The sequence below is a fragment of the Bos indicus genome, chromosome 7, assembly GCF_029378745.1.
Source record: "Bos indicus isolate NIAB-ARS_2022 breed Sahiwal x Tharparkar chromosome 7, NIAB-ARS_B.indTharparkar_mat_pri_1.0, whole genome shotgun sequence".
Lineage (NCBI taxonomy): Eukaryota > Metazoa > Chordata > Mammalia > Artiodactyla > Bovidae > Bos > Bos indicus.
In genome coordinates, this window is record NC_091766.1 from 15,082,449 (window position 1) to 15,107,530 (window position 25,082).

The 25,082-nt window shown below is 56.3% G+C and overlaps 1 protein-coding gene across 3 annotated transcripts in view; it reads left to right on the forward strand.

Annotated features, from left to right (window-relative positions):
• CARM1 (coactivator associated arginine methyltransferase 1) overlaps positions 1-25,082 on the forward strand; it is a 43,175-nt gene that overhangs the window by 9,187 nt on the left and 8,906 nt on the right. For all 3 annotated transcript variants that reach the window (XM_070792843.1, XM_070792845.1, XM_070792844.1), the window contains exons 2-6: positions 16,856-16,981; positions 18,898-19,004; positions 19,915-20,019; positions 22,562-22,672; positions 23,758-23,935. In XM_070792843.1, coding sequence (XP_070648944.1) covers positions 16,856-16,981; positions 18,898-19,004; positions 19,915-20,019; positions 22,562-22,672; positions 23,758-23,935 — 627 coding nt within the window. The remainder of the gene's footprint in view (positions 1-16,855; positions 16,982-18,897; positions 19,005-19,914; positions 20,020-22,561; positions 22,673-23,757; positions 23,936-25,082) is intronic.

Genomic DNA, 25,082 nt, shown 5'->3' on the forward strand with positions numbered 1-25,082 from the left:
GAGACTTGAATTTTCATACTTTCAATCAGAAGCACACATTCAGAGTGACCTTGCTGTCTCTTTATTGTAGTCATTACCATTTGTCTAACTTTATTTATTAATTTTAAATGTTATTTCTCCCACCAAACTTCTGATGACAATTGCAGTGTGTTAGCTATCTATCATGTAACCAAAAGTAGTTAATGAATTATTGGCTGCCCTGGGTCTTCGTTGCCATGCACACACCTCTGTTGCAGTAAGGTGGGGACTGCTCCCTAGCTGCAGTGCTCGGGCTTCTCGTTGCGGTGCCTCTTGTTGCAGAGCAGGCATGGACTCTCGGGCACTCAGGCTCAGTAATAGTCGTGCAGGATCAGTTGCCCTGTGGCATTTGGGATCTTAGTTCCCAGACCAGGGATAGAACTCGTGTGCCCTGCATTGGCAGGCAGATTCTTAACCATTGTACCACTGGGGAAGTTCTTTAAACAGCAAAGGTTACTGAGCATCCATTGCATGCCAGGTACTGTTTGAGGAGCTGGGATTAAGCACGTGGGTCCACACTTGGAGGTCTTGTGGGGTGGGAGTATGTGTGACAAGCGCTGTCTCAGCAATCTCCCACAGTGGCCAGTGCCTTGAAGGTAAACCCGGCTGAGGCTTGAGAATGCTGGGGAAGGGGCTGCTCGAAGTGGGGGTGAGTGGGAGGTACAGGTTGGTCAGGGATGGTCACCGCTCAGAGTGGGGCATTAAAGCTGCCAAGGGAAGTGCATTAGCATGACCCAGACTCTATGCCTGTTTCCTCAGCTGTGAAATGGGGATCTTGGTAGCATCTGCCTTGGAGAGTTGTGAGCTGTGAGCTGATAGAAGGTGCTTGAAGTAGTGTCTGCTACTCAGGCAGGCAGACCTGGGGAGTGAGCCTGTGGGCCTGCGTGGCCAAGAGCAGCCCATGGCCAGTGTGGCTGGAGCAGTGTGAGTATGGGGAGGGGTGGGTCCCAGCCAGGGCCTTGGCCTTTACGCCCAGGGTGTTGGGAAGGGAAGTGACACCCAAGGTGGTGTCTGGGTTCAAGCCCTCCCCCATCCCTTAGTTTTCTGCCCCATCCTTTCCTAGCAGAGCAATCCTGGGCGAATGACTCAGCCTCCCGGATATCTCAGCTTTCTTGTTGTTGAGGGGGGTTTCACTGAGGGGTTTGGCTGGTGGTGGGTGGTCACCTGTGCCCGGACTCCAGGCCCTGTACACATCAGACGCCACCCCTGCCCCTGCCTCCATTCTGGTCTTGGGGAGCAGAAAGAAGGCGGATGAGGAACCCCTTCTCCCTGCTTGGGGAGGGGCCGGAGTGTGGCCTGGGAACCAACCTGAAGAGAATGGGGCAGGAGGCCGCCAGCCTGACAGAGCTGAGGTGGGAAGGAGGGGATCTGGGCGCAGGAGCCACGGGCTTGGCTGCGGCGGGGCCGGCTCTGGGGCAGCTGGGGTCTGTGTCTCTGGGCCATTCCTGCTCTCCTGGTCAGCCAGGCCAAGGGACAGGCCTGCTTTGCATTCCTGGGCTGGAATGCTCACCCTTCCCCCTCCTGGTCTGCAGCAGCTCTCATGGGTCAGAGGCATCTGGAGGTCATGATTAGCATAGGCCACAGAGTCTCCTCTGACTTGACCTCATAACCCCAGGCAAATGACCCTCCTTCTCAGTTGTTCCCTCCTAGAGTGGAGAGTGGTTTTGGGGGCTGGTGGGCTACAGTCCGTGGGGTCGCCAAGAGTCAGACACGACTGAGCGACTGAGCATGTGCACACACAGATTTGCCCCACATATACAGCAGGTGAATAACATGGTATAAGGGATAACTGGTCTCCTAAGCCTGCCGTGTGGTCTGGAAGAGACATGTCCCAGGCAGAGATGATCCTGAAACCCCCAGATGGGTATGGGGCAGTTGGGAAGGCCTTGGAGATCCTGCCAAAGCCCTTCCTGGTTCCACACGGCTCGCTTCGTGTGTTCACCCTTCTGTCTGCTCACTTCCGGGACTTGCTGGGAAAGCGTCAGGATTCAGGGTCCCAGGAACACAGCAGGGCGGGGCTGCTGGCACCCTTTATGTCTGCTCCGAGAAGCCGTGGCACCTTTTGGTTTAAGATCCCCGAGTCCCTGACTTCCCCCACACCCACCTCTTTTGTTCTCTGCAAGCCAGTTATTGAAGGAAATTGAGGCCAGGCTTCACCCAGGCCTGCAGGAGTTAGATATGGAGGCCCTGTGGGCCTCAGGCGTCTCCTGTGGGGGTTGTGCTTTAGATCACTGGCTTTAATTGTTTAATCAACACGCACAGATGCCCGGGCCTAAGGTGCACTTGACGTGGTGTGCACCCCAGTAACTGCCACCCAAAGTCAGACCTAGAACTTGGCCTGCAGCCTCTGGGTGGGTTTGGTTTGGTTGGCAGGGTATTCTTGAAAACTGGTCGAGACGGGTGTGTGTGTCTGGGGGTACTCTGTCTCCTCCCCTCCTCCACTCTTCACAGAATAAGGGGAGAAACTCTTTCACTCCCTCTTTTTGTCTGTCTCTTTCGGTTGATTCATCACCCACAGCTTTGGTGAGAGCGGGTCTGAGCTGTTTTCTTTAAGACTGTTGGGCGGATTTGCTCCCCCGCTAATTGTGTTCCCGTGGCTGGCGTTCGTCTTGGCTGCATGTGATACTCACGTAACGGTTTTGTGTATAGAAACCTGCCTGACAACACAGGAGCTGGTGAGAGTCCAGCTGCAGGGACCCCGGCAGATCTGAGCTCTAATGAAAAAGGAATGCTCCGTCATCCCCCCCACAGGGGGCACGTGAATAAATGATCAAAGGCAGATTGGGGGGCCTCTTGCAGATCCAAACGGGGCATTCCAGAGAGCTAGCCACATTTTTCGCTGAGCTGGAGGGGAGGGCAAAGGCAGGCTGGGGCTTCCAGCCTTCTGTCGTGTCCCAGAAGCCCCCTCCGCAGAGCCTGTCTGGTCCACACCGAATGTGTGACTGGAGGTTGGCATCCCTAGTGTTGCGTGAGTCTCAGGTTGGAGATGCTGGCTGTTTGCCTGGCCTCAGTGCCCCTCCACCCCCACCCCAGTGCCCTGCTTATCGCCGCTTTGAGGCCCTACCACGGCTGTTGTGGGCTGAGCAGCTGGTGGGCGCCGTGCCAGGCTTTCTACGTTCATTGACTCGCCTGGCCATCAGAGCAGCCCCTTGGGGAGCCACCCTCTTCCTAAGAGGGGAAACTGAGGCACTTGGTGGTGGCTGGCTGTTGGGTGCCAACCCGGCTTTGGCCCTGACGTCTCCCTGGGGGTGCTGGTGAAAGTCAGTGCCCTAGAGGAGAGGCAGACCTGGCCCTTGGGGTGTGTGTCAAGGAAGTGGCCCTGGTGGATTCTTCTGGAGCCCAAAGCCAGTCTTTCCTCATTCCTGTCTTGTTGCCGATTCCATCGTGGGTCAGGCAGGCTCTGTCCCCACTGGCCTGGGCCACATCTGGAATCACAACTGGCGAGGCAGCTGCTGGCAGAAAGGGGCCCTCCTCCAGACTCACACATCTGGTTCTCCGGTTCTCCGAGCCCAGAGGCAGGGCCAGAGGGGCTCCTGGAGGGCCAGGGGCCTGGCGGAGGCCCTTCTAGCAGCCACGCGGCCCCAGGACATCCTGTGTTACCTCTGGGCCAGTGGACTAAGTGTTCTTCTCTTTGTCATGAGCCCTCCACCAGGACTGCAGGTGGGCCTCAGCCCCCTAGCTGGTTTCCTGCATCACTTCTCCACCGAGGCTCCTCTGCCCTGTCCTCCAGCCTCTTCCGGTTTGGCCTCCCTGGAGTCACCCTGGGCTGAGGGCTGAGGTCCCTCAGCTGGCTGGAGGAGGAACACGTTAGCATTCCCCAGACACTGACTGGCTTGGCTTCCTGTGCTGAGCACACGGTCCCCGGCAGCTGTGGGAACCAGTGTGTGGGGTGTCCCAGCTGCTCTGAGGGTGGGTCCCCCTGCTGCCCTTGACAGGCTTCCCCTATGCGCCTCAGTCCTCATGAGGCACTGCCCGCCAAGTTCCTGCGGTCACAGGTGGTGGACACCTTCATGACCCCTCTCAGCCCTTGGAGTCTGGCTCTGTTGTGAGCCTGTAGTGGGGACTCTAGGGGATGGTGCCTGTCAGCTGTGGTCAACCAGCTAGGCCTGGCTCTGCGAGGCCCAGGGCCCACATCCTTCCCTGGACCCTGAGCATGGTCCCCACAGCCTCCTAGGCCCAACTTGCCTCCCAGAGACTGGGGTGGGGTGCAGCTGTCTTTCATGAGCAGCCAGGTCCCCAGGCTGGGCCGCTTCAAGCATGTCAGTTCTCTGGGCCTCAGTTTCCCCTCTTGAACTTGAGCTCAGTGAGGAAGGTGGTGGTTGGGAGCATTAGCTGAGGCCCTGACTTGCATTAGGTGTCTGCCTGGTACCATGTACAGCAACTGCTTCAAAGTCCCAGCCAAAGAAGAAAGGCTCGGTGCTAGAGGCCGACAGCACAGCCCCTGGAGTTAGGGGCTGGGGCTAATGGGTTTGTTGCCTCCCCCCACCCCTAATTGTCCTCTAAGCCCCCCTGGTTTCAGGAGCCAAGGAACCGTGCACAGCTGCTGTTCCTTTTGTAGCTCACAAAGCCCCGGGCTGCCGGGCTGCCGGCTGATTAGCATGGATGGGGAGATATTTGCATGTAATGGCTCCCGCCCAGTCAGAGCCCCAGTAGTCTTTTCAGAAAAGCCAAGCCCTTTCTTTGTCTGGGGCTTCTTCTCTTGGAGTTGCCCTTCCACACACCCCTCAATTAGACTCATTTTTGGGGTCCCTCCAGACCAGACCTACAGGACCACAAGCCTCCAATCCCTAAAGGCAAATACCATCCGCCACCCCACCCCTAGCTCCCATGAACCACCCTTTGAACGGGGTCCCTGCTGACTCCCAGAAGCCAGTGCTGTCTTAGGAGGTTTGGGGGACTCTGGTGTGGAGCCTCTTCTTCAGCCTGTGGTCAGCCCCATGGTGGCTTGGAGAAGGCGGGTGGCAAGGGGTGGGCCAGCAGTGATGGCTGGCTATTGTTATTGTGAAGTATTGTCACAGGGATGAAGGCTAATAAGCAGACACCAGGAACCGCCCACCCCCACCTGGAGAGAGAAACAAGTGTTGCCTGTAGAGCCCAGGGCCCCTATCTTGTCTCCTCCCAGCGAGATAACCCTCGTGGTCAGCCAACTCTGGTGGTCAGCCTTCGGGGCGCCTTTGATGTGGCCGAAGGTCCCACACCTAAAGTCAAGACCTTCCCAAGCACAGCGTGAAGCCGGCAGCTCTCAGCCTCAGCCGATGGCTGCTTCAGGTCGGAGTGGCATGCGCCGAGCCTGGTCTGGGTACCCGGTAGGGTTGAGTCAGTGGCCAGGTGCCTGGTCTGGGCCCAGCGTGGCCTTGTGTCCAAGATTCTCTCTGAGAGTCCTCCTTTCCCGTCTTTGCCTCTGGTCAGAGGGCCTGGGGATGTGGGGCTCCAGCTAGATGTTGTGTGCCCGGAACACCTGCTGTGTGCTGTGGTCTTGGGCTGGGCGCTGGGTGTTAGTCCTTGTGCCAGTGCTGATCGACGCGCTGTTTTTCAAGACCTGAAAGCTTGGAGGGCTGGAGGGTGGAGTCCAGGTGGTTCAAACCTGGGTCTGGAGTTCTGGGATTTGCACCGCTGTGTGGCCTCCTCAGCAGGTGGAGAGGGACTTGCCCTGGGCTTCCAGGTCTCAAGAGGCCTCCAGCACCCTGGCTTGGCCCAGCCCTCTGCCCTTCCTCCGTCACACCCACTCAGGGGAGGGCAGTGCGGGGTGCTGGCCCACCAGCTGAGAAGCCAGTGTCCTCTATCCTTTAGCCCTAGTGGAACTGGGTTCACAGGACCTGAGGCGGGGCGGGGGGGGGGGGGGACCGGTGTGTGTGTGTGTCTGTGTGTGTGTCTTGAAAAAGTACACCTCCCTTCCAGAGGCATGTGTGTGTGTGTCTGTGTGTGTGTCTGTGTGTCTGTGTCTGTTGAAAAAGTACACCTCCCTTCCAGAGGCAGCCCCAGAAGTCATTTCGTGGTGTTTCTTTCTAGACAGGCCTTCCCCGTGCCAGCTCGCCCTGCTCATTTTTACGCCCATGGCGCGTGTATTTTACACCGTGTATCCCTAACAGTGTGGCTTGGTCATCTTAACATGGCAGCATCTATGGATTGAAGTCTGTGTCTTTCCTAGGCCCTCCTTTCCTTCACTCGTTCTGTAGGTACGTTGGTTTTTTGCTGTTTTGAACAGTCCTGTATTTAAGTGCATCTTCACAGACATTTAAAAGTAGAGCTATAGGATAAGGCCCTGCAAGGGAACTTGTAGGTTAGAAGTCTTTGATCATGTGTGCTGGGAAGAGACACTCAGACAGGGGCTGCCCTGGGGCGCGGGGGGCTCTGGGTCCCTACGGGGAGGGGCTGGGATTCACCCAGGCCAAGGTCAGGCCCAGGAGCCCACGGTGACCTCACACTCCTCAAATACCCCGGGGCTGGGCGGTGTGGCAGCAGCTGCTCCAAGCGTCTCCGAGGACAGCACTGGAGCAGCCAGCTTAGGTTACAGCCAGAGAGGGAGGCGAGGCCGGGCTAGGATTCCCAGAACCGTGGTGGTTCCTGATCATGAAGTGCTTAGTACACTCATACTGCCCTGCCCTGTTATCTCGGGGAATCCTCACAGCAGAGAGGGTTTTTTTTTAATTAATTAAAAAATTAATTTGTTTGTTTTTGGTTGCACTAGGTCTTCGTTGCTGTGTGTGGGTTTTCTCTAGTTCGGGTGAGTGAGGCTTCTCCGCGTGGTGGCTTCTCTTGTTGCGGAGCACGGGCTCCAGGCGCACAGGCTTTAGTATTAGCAGCTCACGGGCTCCTGAGCGCGGACTCTGTAGTTGTGGTACGAGAGCTTAGCTGCTCTGCCGCGTGTTGGATCTTCCCAGACCAGGGATCAAACCTGTGTCTCCTGCATTGGCAGGCCAATTCCCATCCATTGTACCATCAGGGAAGTCCTAGGAAGGGTTTTATGTTGACATTATCCCCATTGCAGCCCCATTGCACAGATGAGGTTCCTGAGGTTGAGGGTGAAGGCAGGTGGTGGGGCTGTCTGCCAGGCCCTCCCTGTGGGCTGTGCCATGATCCCCAATGGACAGATGAGGAAATGAGGCCCGAGGTCACATCTAGAGGGCGGCCCGTTAGGCCCTGAACTTAGGTCTTCCTGGATGTCCATTTATTTACTTGGCTCCCTGGGGTCTTAGCTGTCCATGTGGAATCTTCTGTCTTCATTGTGGAATGTGAACTCTTAGTTGCAGGGATCTAGTGCCCTGACCAGGGATTGAACCTTGGTTCCCTGCACTGGGAGCTGGTATCTTAGCCATTGGACCACCAGAGAAGTCCCTCGATGCCCCCATTTAAACCACTGTCCTCTTGGCCTTGCCCCCACTGGGGAGGTGGGGCAGAGGGGCCTGGTGCCTGTGGGAGATGGGAGGCTCTTGGAGGACAAGCCCTGTACCCTCATGCGGTCTGGCTTGGCTTGGATGTTGCTGCTGCCCTGAGGCAGCCCATGATCCGTGCTGCACAGGGCATCGTGGGTATCAGCCCCCTGAGTTCCCTCCAGCCCCTCTTACCCTGCCTTCTCCCTGGGGAGCACGGGAAGGCAGGGCCCAGCCGGCTTGTTCACCGCCGTGCCCTCATGCCCACAGTTGGCACTGCGCAGGCTACAGGCTAAGCTGCCCAGCAAGCCAGCCGACAGCCCTGAGCAGAGGGGGAGGCCGCTGGGTGGGCCGCGGAGAGCACTGATTGCTGTGCCTTGTTCTCCTCTTCACCCGACTCTCCTCTCTCCTGTGCAGTGTTTTTCCTCTGGAAGGTGAAAGCCTGTGTTTTATTTGGCAGTAGGAGGCGATTTCATAAAAGACCTCACATTCGGACAGGCATCTCCCCCCCTCTCCCAAGTCTGCCAAGATAAATAGCTTTAATTATTCCTCGCTTGTGGCTGTAATAGTTTTCCCGCTAGAGAGGCAGGGACTTGAAATGTGGCCCTTTTGTGTGTGGGTTGCTCCCTTCCACCAGCTGGCGGCTGCTTTTCCGTCTCGCTTTTCTGTTCCCCAGGAGGCAGAGAGCGCCCCTCATTCTCACACCAGGACAGACGGTTCTGTGGGAGGAGAAGCTTGGCTCCCGGCATTTATTCCCATTCTGCTGGGCCCCTCTGACACAAGTCTGTCCAGCATGAAGGGCTCAAGGCCCCCTGCTTGTTCCAGAGCAGAGGGGAAGGGGGGACAAGGACAGGGGTTACCAGAGGGCTGCCCGGCGCCTTCCCCAGGCCACACGTGCCCTTGGCCTGGGCAGCTGGACCCCCCATTCTGGCTGCCTTCTGCACGTAGGGAAGTGGCCGGGCCTCTGTGACCCCAGGCCTGGGGGCGGCCGCGCAGGTCAGCATCCTCAGATGCTGGGGGGGTGCTTGGCCAGCCACGTGCAGAGCCCTGGGTTCAGCTTGTCCAGGAAGTGCTGGAGAACCTTCCTGGTCCCCTGGAAGAGGTGACAGGGACGCAGGGAAAGAGAGGCAGGGTGCCTGGGAAGAGTCAAGGGACCACGAAGGCTGGGGAGAAGGCCTTGTTTCTGCCTGTGGTCTGGGAGGTGGTAAGATCAGCATGGCCCCGTGGGGAGATGGAGGGGTGTGCCAAGCCATCCATGTTAGCAGGGCCTGGCAAGCCCCATAAGGAGTTTGACTTTGTTCCAGAAGGTTCTGGGGAACCACGGAGGAGTGTGGGCAAGAGAGAGACCACAGCAAGCCGGCTGCATTGGACGCTGTGACTGGGACATGCCTGGAGGCTCAGCACGTCCCCGGGTCATCTGGTCAGTGCCCTTGAGGCCACCAGCTTCTTTGAGGCCTATCTGAGTGCCAGGCCCCGGATTAGGCCCAGGAGTGAGGGTGGGGAGTAGGGCGTTTCCTTCAGGCCTGGGGCAAGGGAGCCCCCGTGCCTCAGTGTCCCTGCCCTATTCGGCTGCTCCAGGTTCCATGGTGCTATCCAAGGAGCCAACAAGAAGGGGCCTCAGGGTGGTGCTGTGCTGGGCATGGAGGAGGCAGCTTGTCCGCGAGAGCTGCTTGCTTCCCAGTCTCCATCCTCTTCTGCCTGGCTGGCAGACCTCCAGCCCTGCCCTCTCCTGGCACGGGGTCCCTTTGGGTGGTTCACCAGGTTCACCGGGGCCTCTCTCAGCTCCTCCACAGCCTCCCTGCAAATCGCTCATCTTGCCTGGGAACCCCTGCAACCTCCCTGGGCTGTAGCCAGGATTCCCAGTCACCTCCCATTCTCCCTGCTGGGCCTCTGCAAGGGAGAACTCCATGCCCGTGTGTGTCCCCTGCTCTCAATACTCATTCAGCACTTGCGATCACCGCCAAGCAATTCTCCGGCACCAGCTGGGCCTCCTGCAGTTCAGCTCCTTTCTGACCCTGTCTCCCTGGAGGTAGTGTCAGATCACACAAGTTGAGGGCTCAGTACCACCAGACTGTGCACACCCCACTTGAGACGCCAGGCACAACCTCATTTGGCTCACTGGTGTTTCCAATCAAGTTGCTATATAAATCGGAGATTCCTAGGATCTTGTCCTCAAGTTCTGCGCTTACTAGACGACTGGTTGACATGAGAGGATGCAGCCCAGGCCTGCCAGATGGAAGAGCCAAGCAGGGTGAGGCGGGGGCGGGGGGGGCAGGCCTGCCGCGCCCCCTGGGGGCGCCAACCTCCTGGCACGCCACATGCTTGCCAGCCCAGAAGCTCTCCTGTACCCTGTCCTTTTGGGGTTTTATGGAGGCTTCATTGTATAGGTACGGTTAATTTAACCATTGGTCTTTGGCGGCTGAGGAGGGCGGACTGAAAGTTGCAACGGTCTAATTGCTAAGCTGGTCCCGACATGGCTTTCTAAAGTCATATACCCCAGGGTGCTTGAAGGGGGCGTCACGTGAATCACAGAAGACACCTTTATTGCTCTTTAATTTATTTAAACTTTTTGTAAAAAATAATTTTCATCTGTTTATTTTTGGCTGTGCTGGGTCTTTGTTGCTGTGTGGGCTTTTCTCTAGTTGCAGCAAGTGGGGGCTCCTCTCTAGCTGTGGTGCACGGGCTTCTTCCGTGAGTGGCGTCTCTTGTTGCAGAGCACAGGCTCTAGGGCGCATGGGCTTCCGTAGTTGTGGTTCCCGGGCTCTAGAGCACAGGCTCAGTAGTTGGGGTGCACGGGTTTAGTTGCTCTGCGGCATGTGGAATTTTCCTGGACCAGGAATTGAACCTGTGTCTCCTGCATTGGCAGGCAGATTCTTTACCACTGAGCCACCAGGAAAGCCCACATTTATTGCTCTTAATCACTTGAGAAATTGCAAGTTTTAAGAGCTCAGTGCCAAGAAAGACGACTAAATACATATTTATTGTTAATCAGCATATCATAGCTGCCTCTCCTCTGTGTTCCCACGTGTCGTTTCCTCTCGCTGAAGAATTTATTCCAGTCTCTTTCCCTGGCTGAGTCAGGTGCCTTCTCTGCTGCTGCTAAGTCGCTTCAGTCGTGTCCGACTCTTCGTGACCCCATGGACTGCAGCCTACCAGGCTCCTCTGTCCATGGGATTTTCCAGGCAAGAGTATTGGAGTGGGGTGCCATTGCCTTCTGCAGGTGCCATCTCTAGCCCCCCACAATACCCCTGTGTCCCTGGCCTCAGTCCCCATCACCTGGGGATCCTCGTCACTGGCCACCCGGCTGTCCTCACCCTCTCGGGGGTGGGGAGGGTGTCCCCTTGCACACCATTGTGATGCAGTCTTACTGGCACACAGCCACGCTCCCTTGCTCCTTTACGTAGTGTCTGCGGTGGAGCTGAGTTGCTGTATGTGCGTGTGTGTGCTCAATTGCTCAGTCAGGTCCAACTCTTTGTGACACTTCGGACTGCAACTTGCCAGGCTCCTTTGTGGGAAATTTCAGGCAAGAGCCCAAGTGGGTTCCATTTCCTCCTCCAGGGGATCTTCCTGACCCAGGAATTCAACCTATGTCTCCTGCATCTCCTGCATTGCAGGCAGATTCTTTACCTACTGAGCCATCAGGGAAGCCCCTGAGTTACAGTAGCAGAGATTAAATGGCCTGAAAAATGTTGGGTCCTTTACAGATAAAGTGGCCACAACTCCCTAGTGCTGGCTCAAGGAAGCTCAGAGAGGTGGTGTGCACACCACTTAGGAGCACAGACCCTGGGGCCAGTAGGCTCAGCCACTCGCTGTGTGACTTGGAGCAAGAAACCTAACCTGTCTGAGTGAGCCCCTTTTCTCCTCTGAGCCTTTGGAGCGGTAACAGGAGATATGAGGATTTTATGAAGAGTCCATGAAAAATGCAGGAGCAGAGCCTGGCACCTGGGAAGTTGTCTGATGTGTTAGCCCCGTCTCACCTCAGCAGGGTGTGGGTGGGTGCTGGCCCTAGCAGCTTGTGGAAACTCGGCCTCTGTGACTTGGACACTTGGGGGCCTTGCCGCCCGGAGAGCAAGACTGGTAGGGTGTTTTTCCAGGGCCCCCACCACACCCCCAGACCACTGCGTTCCCTGTAGAGTTGTCCCTGGTGATTCTAGCCCCTCGACCCCTGGCCCCGGAGCCTCAGCGGAACAGACTTCACAGTGTGATGGGTGGGCGGCCAGCCCAGGGTGTCAGGCCGGGTCTAAGAGCAGGGCAGGCATGCTTGCGGTGGCTGTGGCCTGACTAGTACTCCTTGATCTGAGTTTGTTTCCCTGTTGAGAGCCCGTCTTGGTGAGCTTCCTCGGAGCCTTCATTTCTCAGCCCGCCGGTCCCATCACTGCAGGGAGAAGGGACACGGGCCCTGCTCAACTTGGCTGGGAGGGTACCCTGCACACCCTCCCAGACCAAAGCCCCCTTCGTCGTACCCCCCGCAGGTAGATCGACAGGAAGGCCTGCCAGCCCTCCTCTCTGCTCCGTGCCTGCCAAGGTGATGAGGGGTGGTGCATTCTAGGTCAGTTTCTGGAAGCAGAGCCCAGAGACCAGTTCTGCCTCTTCCACGGCTCACCCGCAGCTGGGTCCAGGCCCTGTGGGCTCCAGGCCCCTTTCCTGGGGGAAGAAGCCCCCTCCTGGGAACCCCTCCCCCTGGGGGGCCAGGAGGCAGGCTGTGGCTGAGCCCCAGCCTCAGGGAGGTGCGTGGAGAGGGGAACCATTGGCTCAGCGCAGCCAGCTCTGTCCATTGTCCTGAGGGCCCCTCCCAGTGAGGTGGGGAGAGGGGAAGTACAAGTGCAAAGGTCAGAGCCCTGCCCACTGTGGGAACTGGGGCGCTAGTGTGGCCTTGGGAAGGGGCTGGGAGGGGAGGTCCTTGACTGCCAGTCCAAGAGCTCTGACTTCTCCTGAGGCTTTTAAAAAAGACAGGAACTTGATTCAGCTTTTTTTTTCTTTTGGTTTTTCAGATATTTTCCGACCATCCCCTGCGTACCAGGGACTGACCTCTGGTTGTATAGCTATGATGTATACAAAATGCTGGTCCTGTGGGCGTTGGGGGGCCCACCCATGATGAGACCACTCAGGCTGTCCTTCGCCCTGGCTTCCCTGTCCCGGGCCCCTGGATGAAGCCAAGCTTCCCTTGGCCATAGGTCCTTGTGGTCGCCTGCCTGGCGCCAGGCCGCTGGGCAGCTGCTTGGGTTGCCAGGCTCTTCTGGTCTGGCAAAAAGGGAGACAGGCCTTCCCTGGTCTGTTTGCCACCATGTGGGAGTAGCTGACAGATTGGCTTTATTTTCTGACCCAGGAGCGGCCATGGGTACTGCGTCAAGGTTTTAGGTCCGTTCCTGAGACCCATTTACAGTTGGACTCGGGGGCACCTTGTCTTGGGCCCCCTGTGGCTGCGGCCTGGCCGTGACCCTGGGGCTGCCCCCACTAGTCCCCTCTTCCCTCCTGCCCGCTGTCAGGAGGCTACCCATGCCCTGCTCCCCTTTCTCACCCCCAGGAGGTGGCACCTGGCTCCTGAGGTGTGAGGTGGTCTGGTGGAAACCCAGGTTGTGGCCTCAGGAGCCTCCTCCAGGCTGTGGACCAGGCTTAGGGCTCAGACCAAACCAGGGGTGAGCAGGGGGCCCAGCGAACACCGGTCGGCCCTTCATATCCAGACTCATGCATTGGGAAAGTTTTGCTTTTTCTATTGAGATAAAATTCACATAACAAAAAACAATTCAGTGGCTTTTAGTATACTCACAGTATCCGGTAACCACCACCTCTATTTCCAAAATATTTTCATCAGTTCAAAAAGAAAACCTTGTTTCCATTAGGCAGTTATTCCCTATTCTCCTACCCTCAGCCCCTGGTAGCCACCAATTTGCTTTCTGTCTCTGCATTTACTAACTCTGGATGTTCCAGATAAATGGGATCGTACACCTGTGACCTTTTGTGTCTGGCCTCTTTCACTCGGCATCAAGTTTCTGAAGCTCATCCACAGAGTAGCAGGTGTCAGGGCTTCATTTCTTTCTATGGCTGAGTAATATTCTGTTCTGTGGATGGACCGTATTTTCTTTATCCAGTCATCAGTGGATGGACATCTGAGCTGTTTTGAATAGTGACATTTTGAATATTTGCATACAAGTATTTGTTTGAATATCAGCTTTCAGTTCTTTGGGGTATATACCTAGGAGTGGGATTGCTGAGTCAAATGGTAATTCTTTGCGGCTTCCCATTCTGAGTTCCCACCAGCAGGGTCTGAGAGTTTCAGTTTCTCACCAGCATGTGTTATTTCCCAGTTTTGTTTAAAATTGTAGCCATCCTGCTGGGTGAGCAGCGGGCCTCTGACTATGGTTTGAGTTCCAGGTGCCTAATGGATAATGCTGGGAGGGATTGGGGGCAGGAGGAGAAGGGGACGACAGAGGATGAGATGGCTGGATGGCATCACTGACTCAATGGACATGAGTCTGAGTGGACTCCGGGGCTTGGTGATGGTCAGGGAGGCCTGGCGTGCTGCGATTCATGGGGTCACAAAGAGTCGGACACGACTGAGCGACTGAACTGAACTGAACTGAATGGATAATGCTGTGCATCCTTTCACATGCTGGTCATTTGTATATCTTGGGGGAAACATTTCTTCAAGTCTTCCGCCCATTTTGTGAATTGGGTTATCTTTTAGTTGTTGAGTTCTTTATATATTCTGGACAATAGATTCTTATCAGATATATGATTTGTTAATATCTTCTCCCATTCTGTAGGTTGTTTTTTCACTTTTTTGATACTGTCCTTTGATGCGAAAAGCTTATATGTGTGAAAAGTGAAAGTGAAGTCGATCAGTCGTGTCTGACTCTTTGCGACCCCATGGACTGCAGCCTACCAGGCTCCTCCGTCCATGGGATTCTCCAGGCAAGAATACTGGAGTGGGTTGTCATTTCCTTCTCCAGGGGATCTTCCCGACCCAGGGATCAAACCCAGGTCTCCCACATTGCAGGCAGACACTTTAACCTCTGAGCCACCAGGGAAGCCCTTATGTGTGTGTGTGTTATTAATTCTTTTTTGGGCCACAGCACATGGCTTGTGGGATTGTAGTTCCCTGACCTGGACCCATGGCAGCGAAAGCATAGAGTCTTAACCTCTGGACTGCCAGGGAATTCTTCTAAAAGTTTGTAATTTTGATGAAGTCCCATGTATGTAGTTTTCCTTTTGAAATTCTTTGCTTTTGGCGTCATCTTGAGGAATCCATTGCAATATCCCAGGTCTCAGAGCTTGACCCCTGTCTTCTCCTAAGAGTTTTACAGTTTCCACTCCTACGTTCGTTTAGGTCATTGATTCTTTTGAGTTGGGTTTTTTTGTTTTTGTTTTTTAATATATGGCATGAGGTAGGGGTCCAGCTTCATTCTCTTCTTGTACAGGGACACCCAGTTGTCCCAGCACCATTTGTTGAAGAGACTATATTCTACCCCCTGAATGTTCTCAGGACCTTTGATAAAAATCAAATGACTATAAGCAGAGGGTTTATTCTGGAGTCTCATTCTGCTGACATAACAGTCCACGCCTCTCCATTTGCCAGCGCTGTTCTATTTTGATTGTTGTACCTTTGTAATGCGTTTTGAAATCTGAGCCTGTGAGTCTTACCACTCTATCTCCAGCTTGTCCTGGCTGTTATGGGGGTGACTGGGAACACTTGGCCACAGTTGTATTCATGCTTCTCTCTATAAATATATTTTGTAGTTGTCACTGTGGATTTGACGAGCCACTTGAAAGCAAGCTGTAGACATCACAAGAAACTTCACTATATTTCCATACGTATCTTTCAATAAAAGGGGCATTCCTTTACAGAATAATGCTCTTGTCACATCTAGATCTTTTTAAAGTTCCAGCACCTGGGGACGCCCCTGCTGGTCCAGTGATTGGGATTCTGAGCATCCAGTGCGGGGGGTGCGGCTTTGACCCCCAGCTGGGGAGCTAGGATCCCACATGCCAAATGGTGCAGCCTCCCCCCAACCACCCCCACCAATAAAAAAGCACCTGTAGTCCACACATTTCCCCAGGAGAGCTTAATTGCTGTTGAGAGGTGCTCATTAGGCTGCATTTCAGGACCATGCCTGGCATCTGCTGGGCACGTCTCTTCAGTCTCCTTCATTCCAGGATACACGTGTGCTCAGTTGTGTCCGACCCCACAAACTGTAAGCCCACCCAGCTCCTCTGTCCCTGGGGTTATCCCAGCAGGAATACCAGAGTGGGGAGTCATTCCCTTCTCCAAGGGGATCTTCCCGACCCAGGGATCGAACCCACGTCTCCTGTGGCTTCTGCACTGGCAGGCGGATTCTTCACCAGTGAGCCATCAGGGAAGCCCTCACTCCAGCTCCCAACAATTTCTATCTTTCTTTTCATCTTTGGCTGTTTTGAGGCTACCCAGGAGGTTGTCTTGCAGACTGCCCTGTGAGCTGGCACTGTCTGTTGTCCCCTGGTGATGGGCCCAGGGTTCTGTCCCGCTGCCCCATATCCGGGCCACAGCATCGGGTCACTTTGTCTCCTGGTGATGCGGTGCCTCACTGTTTGGCTGAGGTGGAGCGCCCCACGCTTTTTGAGCGAATGGCCAGTAACCGATAGTGGCGGGCACAGGGATGCAGCGCTTCCTGTCTGTGTGTTGCGTCTGACCCCTGCCCACCGTTAGTTCTGCTTGACAGATGAGAAAACCGAGAACTCAAATCTGCCCGGGTGCCACCTTAGTGGCGTAGGTGGGGCGTGAATGCAGGCTGTCCAGCTCCCGTGGCCACACTCCCCATACATGCAAGAAGGGGACTTCCCTGGTGGGGGCTCCAGTGGTTAGGACTTGGCACTTTCACTGCTGTGTCCCTAGGTTCAATCCCTGGTTGGAGAACTAAGATCCCACAGTGCTGGAAAAAAAAAAAAAATTCAAGGAGAAGGGCTCAGCTGGAGGAAGCAGAGGCGCCACGGGGATTCTTGACTCCCACCCACCCCTGCTCGGCTATGAAGATGCCCCTACATGACACACACGGGCTGGCGAAGGAAGGCCCAGCCCCCTCATCTGGACCCGGGGCACCCTGCTGCGTTCCCAGGACCCTCTGACCCTGCCAGATTGCCCTTTGCTCCCCTGTGTCTTCCCACCTCAGGGTGACGTGGGGTTTGGTGCCAGGAGGTGCCCCGGGGGAACATCCCGGCAGAGGTGTGCGCCCCGCTGGGCCCCCTCTGTACCTATGCACCTCCTCCCCCCACCTCAACCCTGGTCGCCCTGTGAACCACTGTCCTCTCCCGCTGGATAGAGTGCGTCCTAGGTCCCCGCCAGGGACGCTCACAGGCCACTGCCTCATCCTCAGTGTGGGCCGGGCAGGCAGGGCACACGGAGCACTTCGGGGGGAGAGGTTGGGGGACCGTGAGGACATGGGAAGTGTGGCCCTGGGACCTGCCAGCTCACACCCGCCTCCCTCCCGTCACAGATGAAGACGTGTGTGTGTTCAAGTGCTCGGTGTCCCGGGAGACGGAGTGCAGCCGGGTGGGCAAGCAGTCATTCATCATCACCCTGGGCTGCAACAGCGTCCTCCTCCAGTTCGCCACACCCAGCGGTATGTGTCCCTTCTGCCCCGCGGCTCGTGGGGTGCCCAGAGCTGGGGGTCCTAGGCTCCCAGCATGGCTGGGGGGCACCTGGAGCTGGGGTGAATCAGAACCGGTTCATCTGACCCAGCGAATGACCCATCCACATCAGAAGTATTCCCCAACAGAAATTTGTCCACAGTAAGAAGAGTATGTTCTTGCTGCCTGGACACTGCCCCGGACCTCACCGGCTCCTTTGGGTCCTTCTGGGCTCAGCTCCTATGTCCGCTCCTCTGGGAGGCCCGTCCTGACCTCCCAGCCACACCCCAGGCCTCTTGGAGGGGCCCCTCAGGTTGGGGTCGGGCCCAGCTGCAGCAGTGGATAGGGTGGGGCGAGGTCCAGAGGTCCAAGTGCGGAGGAGATGCTGGAGGGGTCCAGGCAGACCCATCTGGGGGACACGCAAGGTTACTGCTGGACTTGAGGAGCCCCAGTCGAATGGTGCTGAGAGGTGGCTCCAGGCTGGAGACCCCTGGAAGGTCCAGCGGCTGGGCTTGGTCCTTGTAGAGCTGTAATCAGTGAGCCTGATGGTCAGTGCAGGGGCTGGGGTGGGAGAGCCCAGAGTGGGGAAGCCATCTGTCCACAGCCACCCACTGTGATCCCAGAACCCCCTTACCTGTCTCAGTGCCTCTGACGGAGTGGGGAGACGTCCCCGGCCCAGACCCTCAGGACTGCCTAGCTTCGTGTGGCCCGGCTTCAGAGCTGGGAGCTGGCCAGGTCGGGAGAAGGCAGCCAGGTAACTGCCCACCTCCCACGGGAAGTATTCTTAGGCTCCACCCCAGTTCCTTCTTACAAAACCAATCCCAGTTCACTGTTTAAGAAATAAGTTACAGAAACAGCACCAGGGTTATCAGTAGATGTTCATGGTATAAATCCCCTTGTCTTTTTTCTGTTCTGTGGATAGTTGCATTCTAATTTTTTGCCCTTACATCCTGTCAGTTTCTTAAATCGTGGTCAACGACACATAACCATTTTACCATGTTAACCCTTTCTGAGCGTACATTTCAGCAGCAGAGCGCCTTCCGTCACCGCTGTCCAGCTCTGGAGAGCGCCTTCCGTCACCGCTGTCCAGCTCCGGAACTGTCTCTATTTCCCCACACTGTGTATTTTAAAGATACCGTCTTCTAGTTCACTTTGTTAAAATACGCAAAAAATTTACCAGCAACCACTTTCAAGTGTCTGGACTCCAGAGCTGTTACAGCACGTTCACGCAGCAGTGCGCCCTTCCCCCGATCCATTGCCAGGACTCTTTCTTCTTCCTAAACCGAAACTCCATCCCCAGTAAACATTCACTCCCCCTTCCTTCTCCCCCAGCCCCCACAGTACCACCTGTCTTCATGATTTGATTTTGTTTCTTTTTCTTGATACAAGTTTGTGGTCGGTATTTCACGTTGGTAATCACAGTTCATCTGCATAATATCTGGCTCTGCCGACTGCTGGTGACTGGTCCTCTGATGTGCTGCTCAGTGTCCCCTGCAGTCCCTCCAGTCCCCTCTGACTGGACACTGGGGTGGTGTCCCTGTGTCCATTTGCCACCCACAGACACTGCCAGGTGCTGTGGGTGGACCTGTGCTTCTTTACTGGGGTAGATCCTAGAGATCTGATGCCCGGGTTACTCTTTGAGAGCTTTGGCCGAGCTGCCCTTTGGCAAATCTGCACCTGGGCCCGCTCCCACCAGCCTCAAGGAGCGCAGCCCCCTTGACACCTGCCTTCTCCCATGGCAGCCACCACGTGGCCCATGTGGCTGTCCTTTGTCATTTCCTTAAATTTCAACATTTCAGGGGTGGGGATTTTCAGATCACTCATGCTCAAGGTAGAAAAGTCAGGTGCACACCTAGACCAAACTCCCTGCCCCTGCATGGGCCGTCATGACCTGGCCTCCCCCTTCCAGATTTCTGCTCCTTCTATAACATCCTGAAGACCTGCCGAGGCCACACCCTGGAGCGGTCGGTATTCAGCGAGCGCACAGAGGAGTCTTCAGCTGTGCAGTATTTCCAGGTGGGTACATGGCGCTTGGGCCAGCCTGCTGCCCTTGCTGGTTCCTGGAGGCTGCGTGGCATCTGGGTTCCTGTCCTGGCTCTGCCACTTGCTCAATGAGTAACCCTAGACGAGTGTCCTGTGCTTGCTTGGGCCTCGGTTTCCTCATCTGTGAAACAGAGATGCCAGTGCCTGCCTAGAAGGGTTGTTGGAAGGATTTGAGTGCAGATGAAGCTCAGGTTCACAGGCCTTCTGAGTAACGATATCACAGTTACTGTGTCCTGAGCACGGAGGGCATGCCAGGCACTGGCTCCAGCGCTTTGAGCGTACGGAAGCACTTGAAACCCTCCCAGTAGCTCTAGGAGGTAAGTACTATTGTTGTCCCCATTTTACAGATGAGAAAACTGAGGCTCAGAGAGGTTAAGTGACTTGCTCCAAGTCACACAGCTATTATGCAACAGAGCCAAGATGGGAAGCCAGGTCTGCCTGCTGCCCCGGCCCAGGTGCCACGCTGCCTCCCGACCGCCTGGTTGTCTTACAGAGAGACCCCGCAGCACCTCACCTGCCTGGCGCTCTGAGCCCTAGGGCCCTGTTTGACCTGCTCCTCCGCTTCTTTGGGTCCCCTGAGATGGGGCAGGTGGCCCTCGATTGCAGAACCCCGCCTTTGGCGTGTCTGAGTTCTGGGTGGCTTCCGGGGCCCAGGCGCCATCCAGCTGCATCCTTTGGCCGCAGTGATGGTCGTGGTGCACCCCCCACCAACGGGGGCCGCCTCCAGCTTCCCGCTACCCCGGAGCAGCTGGCTGCGGAGAGGGGTGCGGCCTCCCCAGGTTGATCTCTGCCCGAAGCCGACCTTCCTCTGTCGCAGGGTCAGCCGGGGCCTCGGCCGTCTGCCGGCTGCGTGCCCTGTGCCATTGGCCTGTCTCTGTTCCAGTTTTATGGCTACCTGTCCCAGCAGCAGAACATGATGCAGGACTATGTGCGGACGGGCACCTACCAGCGCGCCATCCTACAGAACCACACAGACTTCAAGGACAAGGTGAGCCGCCAGGCCACGTCTGCCCCCTCTCCTTGCCCTCAGGCTGCGCTCGTGCCTCGCTGCCTCAGTGGCCTCTTCTCTTTCTTCTTTGCTCATTGATTTTGTCTTTTCTTTCCTGGGACTGTAGAAGCAAAATCTACTTTTTGTAGAAGCCTGGTGTGTATCAGATGGGAACAAAAGGCCCCTGTCATTTCCCTCTAAAACAGCCACTGCCAACAATAAAGCCCTCTTCAGATGTTTCCCCTTGCGTATATCTATATTAGCATATATATATATATTTTAGAGTTATAATCTTTTTTAAAAAAAATATTTCTTTATTTATTTGACTGGGCCAGGTCTTACTTGAGACACACAGGCTTTTTGTTTTAGTGTGTGGGAACTATTTTTTTTTTAGGTTGTCGCATGTGGGATCTAGTTCCCTGACCAGGGATCGAACCCGGGCACCCTGCACTGGGGGCACGGAGTCGTGGCCACTGGACCACCAGGGAGGTCCCTCAGGTTATAATCTTTTTTTTTTTTTTTTTGAGTTTTTTCTTTTTAGTTTATTTTTTGTATTGAAGGATAATTGCTTTACAAAATTTTCTTGTTTTCTGTCAAACCTCAACATGAATCAGCCATAGGTATACATATAACCTCTCCCTTTTGAAACTCCCTCCCATGTCCGGTGCTGGATTATAATCTTTTAAAAAATATATATATATAGAACATGGAGAAGGAAATGGCAACCCACTCCAGTATTCTTGCCTGGAGAATCCTGGAGAATTGGATAGAGGAGCCTGGCAGGCTATAGTCCATGGGGTCAAAAGAGTTGGACACGAGTTAGCAACTAAACCACACACAAAATAGGATTGTACGCCACATTCACTTCCTACAAAATACTTTTCCCCCACCTAATGTTGTGTCTTGGCACGTGCTATTAAGTTACATGGACGAAATGGAATCTAGTCCCTTCCCTAGTTCCTTTTAAAATCTTTGTACTGTTACTCACTGGTACTGCTGACCCTGGAACAGCACGTGCTTGACCTGCACTGGTCCACTTACCCACAGGCTGCTTTTGATGGATATGAGCAACCATGCTACACGATCCACAGTTGGTTGAATCCATAGATGTGGAGCCATGGACATGGAGGGTCCACTGTCTGGTTATACTCAGATTTTCTACTGGGAAAGAGGGTTGGCATCCCAGGCTCCTGTGTTGTTCAAGAGTCAACTATACGCGCATGATTAAAAAGAGACCAGATTATATATATATTCAGAGGGGAAAGTTGATTCCTTTCTCTTCCTGTAGCTTAGAGTTTGTCCCCGCTCCCCCCCGCCCTGCTTTTTTTTTTTTTTTAATTTTTTTTTGGCTGTGCCAGGTCTTAGTTGCAATATGTGGGATCCAGTTCCCTGAGCAGGGATTGAACCAGGGCCCCCTGCATTAGGAGCACGGACTCTTAGCTACCAGGAAAGTCCTCTGGAGTTTATTTTCCCTTGCCATACGGACGTTTGTGGTTCTCTCCACGTGATTCACCTGGATCCACCTTGTCCAGCACCTAGGTCATGCCCCCCCCCCCACCATTGCTGAGAATCCCCTCCCATCACTGAGCACCCCCACCTCCCGCCCACCCCTGGCCCAGGACCTGAGCCCCCGCAGCCTGAGGAGGAGTTGTCCTCAACATGGCAGCCATCTGTGTGTCCTGGCAGCGGGCATGGGCCACACTGGGGCAGCGCTCGTGGCCTGGGAAGCCCAAGTTCCTTCAGCGAAGCCCCTTCCAGCTCCTCCAGCATGCAGATCCATTTCCTTGTTCATCTAGAGCTCTGAGAGGCACTCACGGTCCACCCCCCTCACCCGCCAACAGCACCAGCGTCTCTGTCAGGCACTCAACCTATGCCCACCCCCACGCCCAGAGTGGGTCTCCTTTAGCTCATGTGCGTCACCAGCAGACCCGTTTATCCCAGCTTTCTGCTCACGTGGTGGCAGTCAGATGAATCCAGAATATGGGGTAGCCCACCATGCTGTGGCCTGGACTCCGAGAGCCTGTGCTGTGGAGCCCGGCAGCCCTGAAGAGGGTACCCATGTGGGAACCGTCCCCAGGTCTCCTCTCAGGTTGTGGGGATACCCTGTAGGGCCTGGGGTCGGGGGCTGCCACTTTCTGCTGGCTGTGTGGGCCGGGCCGGTCAGCCCTGTGTCCGAGTGGTCCTGCTGCCTGCAGGGCTCAGAGGTGTCCTGACCTAGTGAGCCCTCACTCCCACACGCCCCATAGATGGCCCAGGCCATGCCTTCTTGAATTGGATCTCAGAGAGGGTACTGGTTCTGACATCCCCACTGTGCTCAGAAGCAGAAGCTCCCTTCCTTCCACCTCCGGATCCAGACCGCAGGCTCCCACTGGGAGCAGGCTCAGGGCAGCTGGCCGTGCAGAGGCACAGCAGGCTGCGGGGCGGGGGCGGGCTCAGCGGGTGGGTGGGTGGGCCTGCAGGGAGTGAGCGCCCCTGACACCCCCATCCTTACTGTTGTATCCCTTCACTGCTAGCTTGTCCTCACCGCCCCCTCCTCCCCCAGATTGTTCTCGACGTTGGCTGCGGCTCTGGGATCCTGTCGTTTTTTGCTGCCCAGGCTGGAGCGAGAAAGATCTATGCAGTGGAGGCCAGCACCATGGCCCAGCACGCCGAGGTCAGTGCCCGCTGGGACTCTGGCCTGTCCTCGTCCCCCAACTCTGGGCCTGTTCAACCTGGGGAAGCCAGCCGGTCAGGAACCCAGGGGAGGCCTGACCCTTGGATCTAGGGAAGCCTGGGGACGTCGCTCTCTACTTGGGTCTCTTGTCCCCCAAACTGAGTAGTTTCAGGGGCAGGGGCTCTCTGGGCCTCAGAGAGTCTCTCTTGCGTGATGAGTGGTTGCCCACCAGGTTCATGGGTGGTTCAGGTCTTTGGGGCAGGACTGTGCAGTCACACAGACCAGGGTGGGATCCTGGCCCCCGGCAAGCCGCCCATCTCTCTGAGCCCCCCTTGAAAGATGGACAACAGGAGTTCATTTTGTTGGTTTATGTTGCTTGGCACCGAAGCCTTCATTCAGAGTTTAACGCCTAAAAACTACAAAATCAAATGGTGGGGATGGCTCCCTCCCCCACCTCCAGCTCCCAACCACCTAGACTTCCCAGCAGAGGGAGAGATACGAACACAGAAGCCCCATGAGCCCCCTTGGGCTCTCCACCCGCCCCTCCCACACGAACATCCACGCCACCGTCTGGCTCCTGGCTTTGCTCTGCTTATGGTGCATCTGGGTTGCATCTGTCGTGTGAAGAGCTTCATCACTCTCTCTAGTGGTTGCCAAGCATCCCTTTGCCTGGCTGGACTGCTGTGTGTAGGCTGTAGTTGACGCTGAGGCCGATTCTCGGTCTACAGCACAAACCAGTGCCGCCCCGAGGCTTCGTACCCGCATCCCCTCTTGTGGTGAGGGTACGTCTGCAGTGCACACCACCCAGCACTGGGATCGCTGGGTCGGAAGGTGTGTCCAAGCTGACGTTTGGCCCTAGCCAGGCCTGCTTGTCCTCGTACCCAAGGTGACAGTAGGGGCTGGGAAGCTGCAGGAGGGCCGGCCCGAGATGGGTGGGGCCGCAGCGACCTCCTGACGGGCCAAGGCTGTTCACAGCTGCAGTCAGCATGCTTACCAGCGAGGTAGTGGGGGATCTGGTGGGCGAGTGTGGACTGAGGCCCTCCCCAAGAGGACCCCCGTGACCCCTGTGACCTGCCCACCCTCAGGTCTTGGTGAAAAGTAACAACCTCACCGACCGCATCGTGGTCATCCCTGGGAAGGTGGAGGAGGTCTCGCTGCCCGAGCAAGTGGACATCATTATTTCGGAGCCCATGGGCTACATGCTCTTCAATGAGCGCATGCTTGAGAGCTACCTCCACGCCAAGAAGTACCTGCGCCCTGGCGGTGAGTGTCCCTGCTGGCATGGCCGTTGCTTGGGTCGGGGGCCCCAGGGCCCCTACGGGGGGGCGCCAGGCTGTCGCTGGGTCAGTCCAGGGGTGCCGCAGCACCCCGCGGGCCTGCGCTGGCAGCCTGGGTGCCAAGGGCATCAGGGCCTTCACGCCCATTCCCTACCCTGACCCAGCCCCAGCTGACTGGGCCCCAAATGAGGCTACTTGTTGGGCTGCCTTGGCGTCTTGTGCCCTCGGGGGACAGTGTCCAGCTGGTCTGTGGTCAGAGCCAGAGTTGGTTTCTGCCGGCACCTTCCCTGAGGAGCCACCCTGGCATCTTTGTCTCTAGCCTTATAGACTTGCCCTCGGCCTCACAGAGCCCTTAACTCCTCAGGGCCAGGAGGCAGTGGGGGGTGTGGGGGGTGGTGTGTGTGTGTGAGTGGGGTGGGGGTTCTTGGCACTGGGATGCAGCTGTGTGACCTCTGTGTCACTGTACCAGCCCATCTGTGCTCTGGGATCTCTGGGTTCCTGTTGACCCCTGTGTCACTGAGGTCGGGTCTGCACTTGGCCATGCACATCTGCTGCTGTGTCCATTCTCTGCTTACCTCTGGCACATGTCTCCATCTGCGTGTTTTTGTACAGGAAAGGGGTTGTGTGTGTGTTTTTGTGGTACAGGATGACCGTGGCCAGGGCAGAGCGTGGAGGCCAGTGTACCTGCGGGCCCTGTAGGGGCAGGAACTGGGCTGCGGGGAGAGGGGAGGTGGCCGCGGTTCCCCACAGCTCTGTCCTGCTCTCCAGGTGTATGGGCAGCCAGGCTGCCCCGAGGCTTGTCCTCTACCTGCTCTTCTCGTGCTTGGCCCTGCAGCGTGGTGGGCCATGCTGGCTGGGGTAGGAGGGTTTGGGGGGAGTGGAGTTGGGTTGACAAGCAGTGGTGGCCCCAGCAGAGCGTGGTCTCCTGGGGTTCTGTGGGCAGCTGCACACTCACCCCACTGGTCAGGCAGCCTGCCCAGCCCCCTCCCCTCAGCCTGCATTAGTGTGGCTTGGTTCCATTTCAGGGAGCTCTTTGAGAGCATTAAGGGGAACTCCCCCCAACCCCCATAATTGCTCTTCAGCTACCTTCAGGCAAGGTGGGGCACTTGCCCATGATGCTCCAGGGGCAGGCG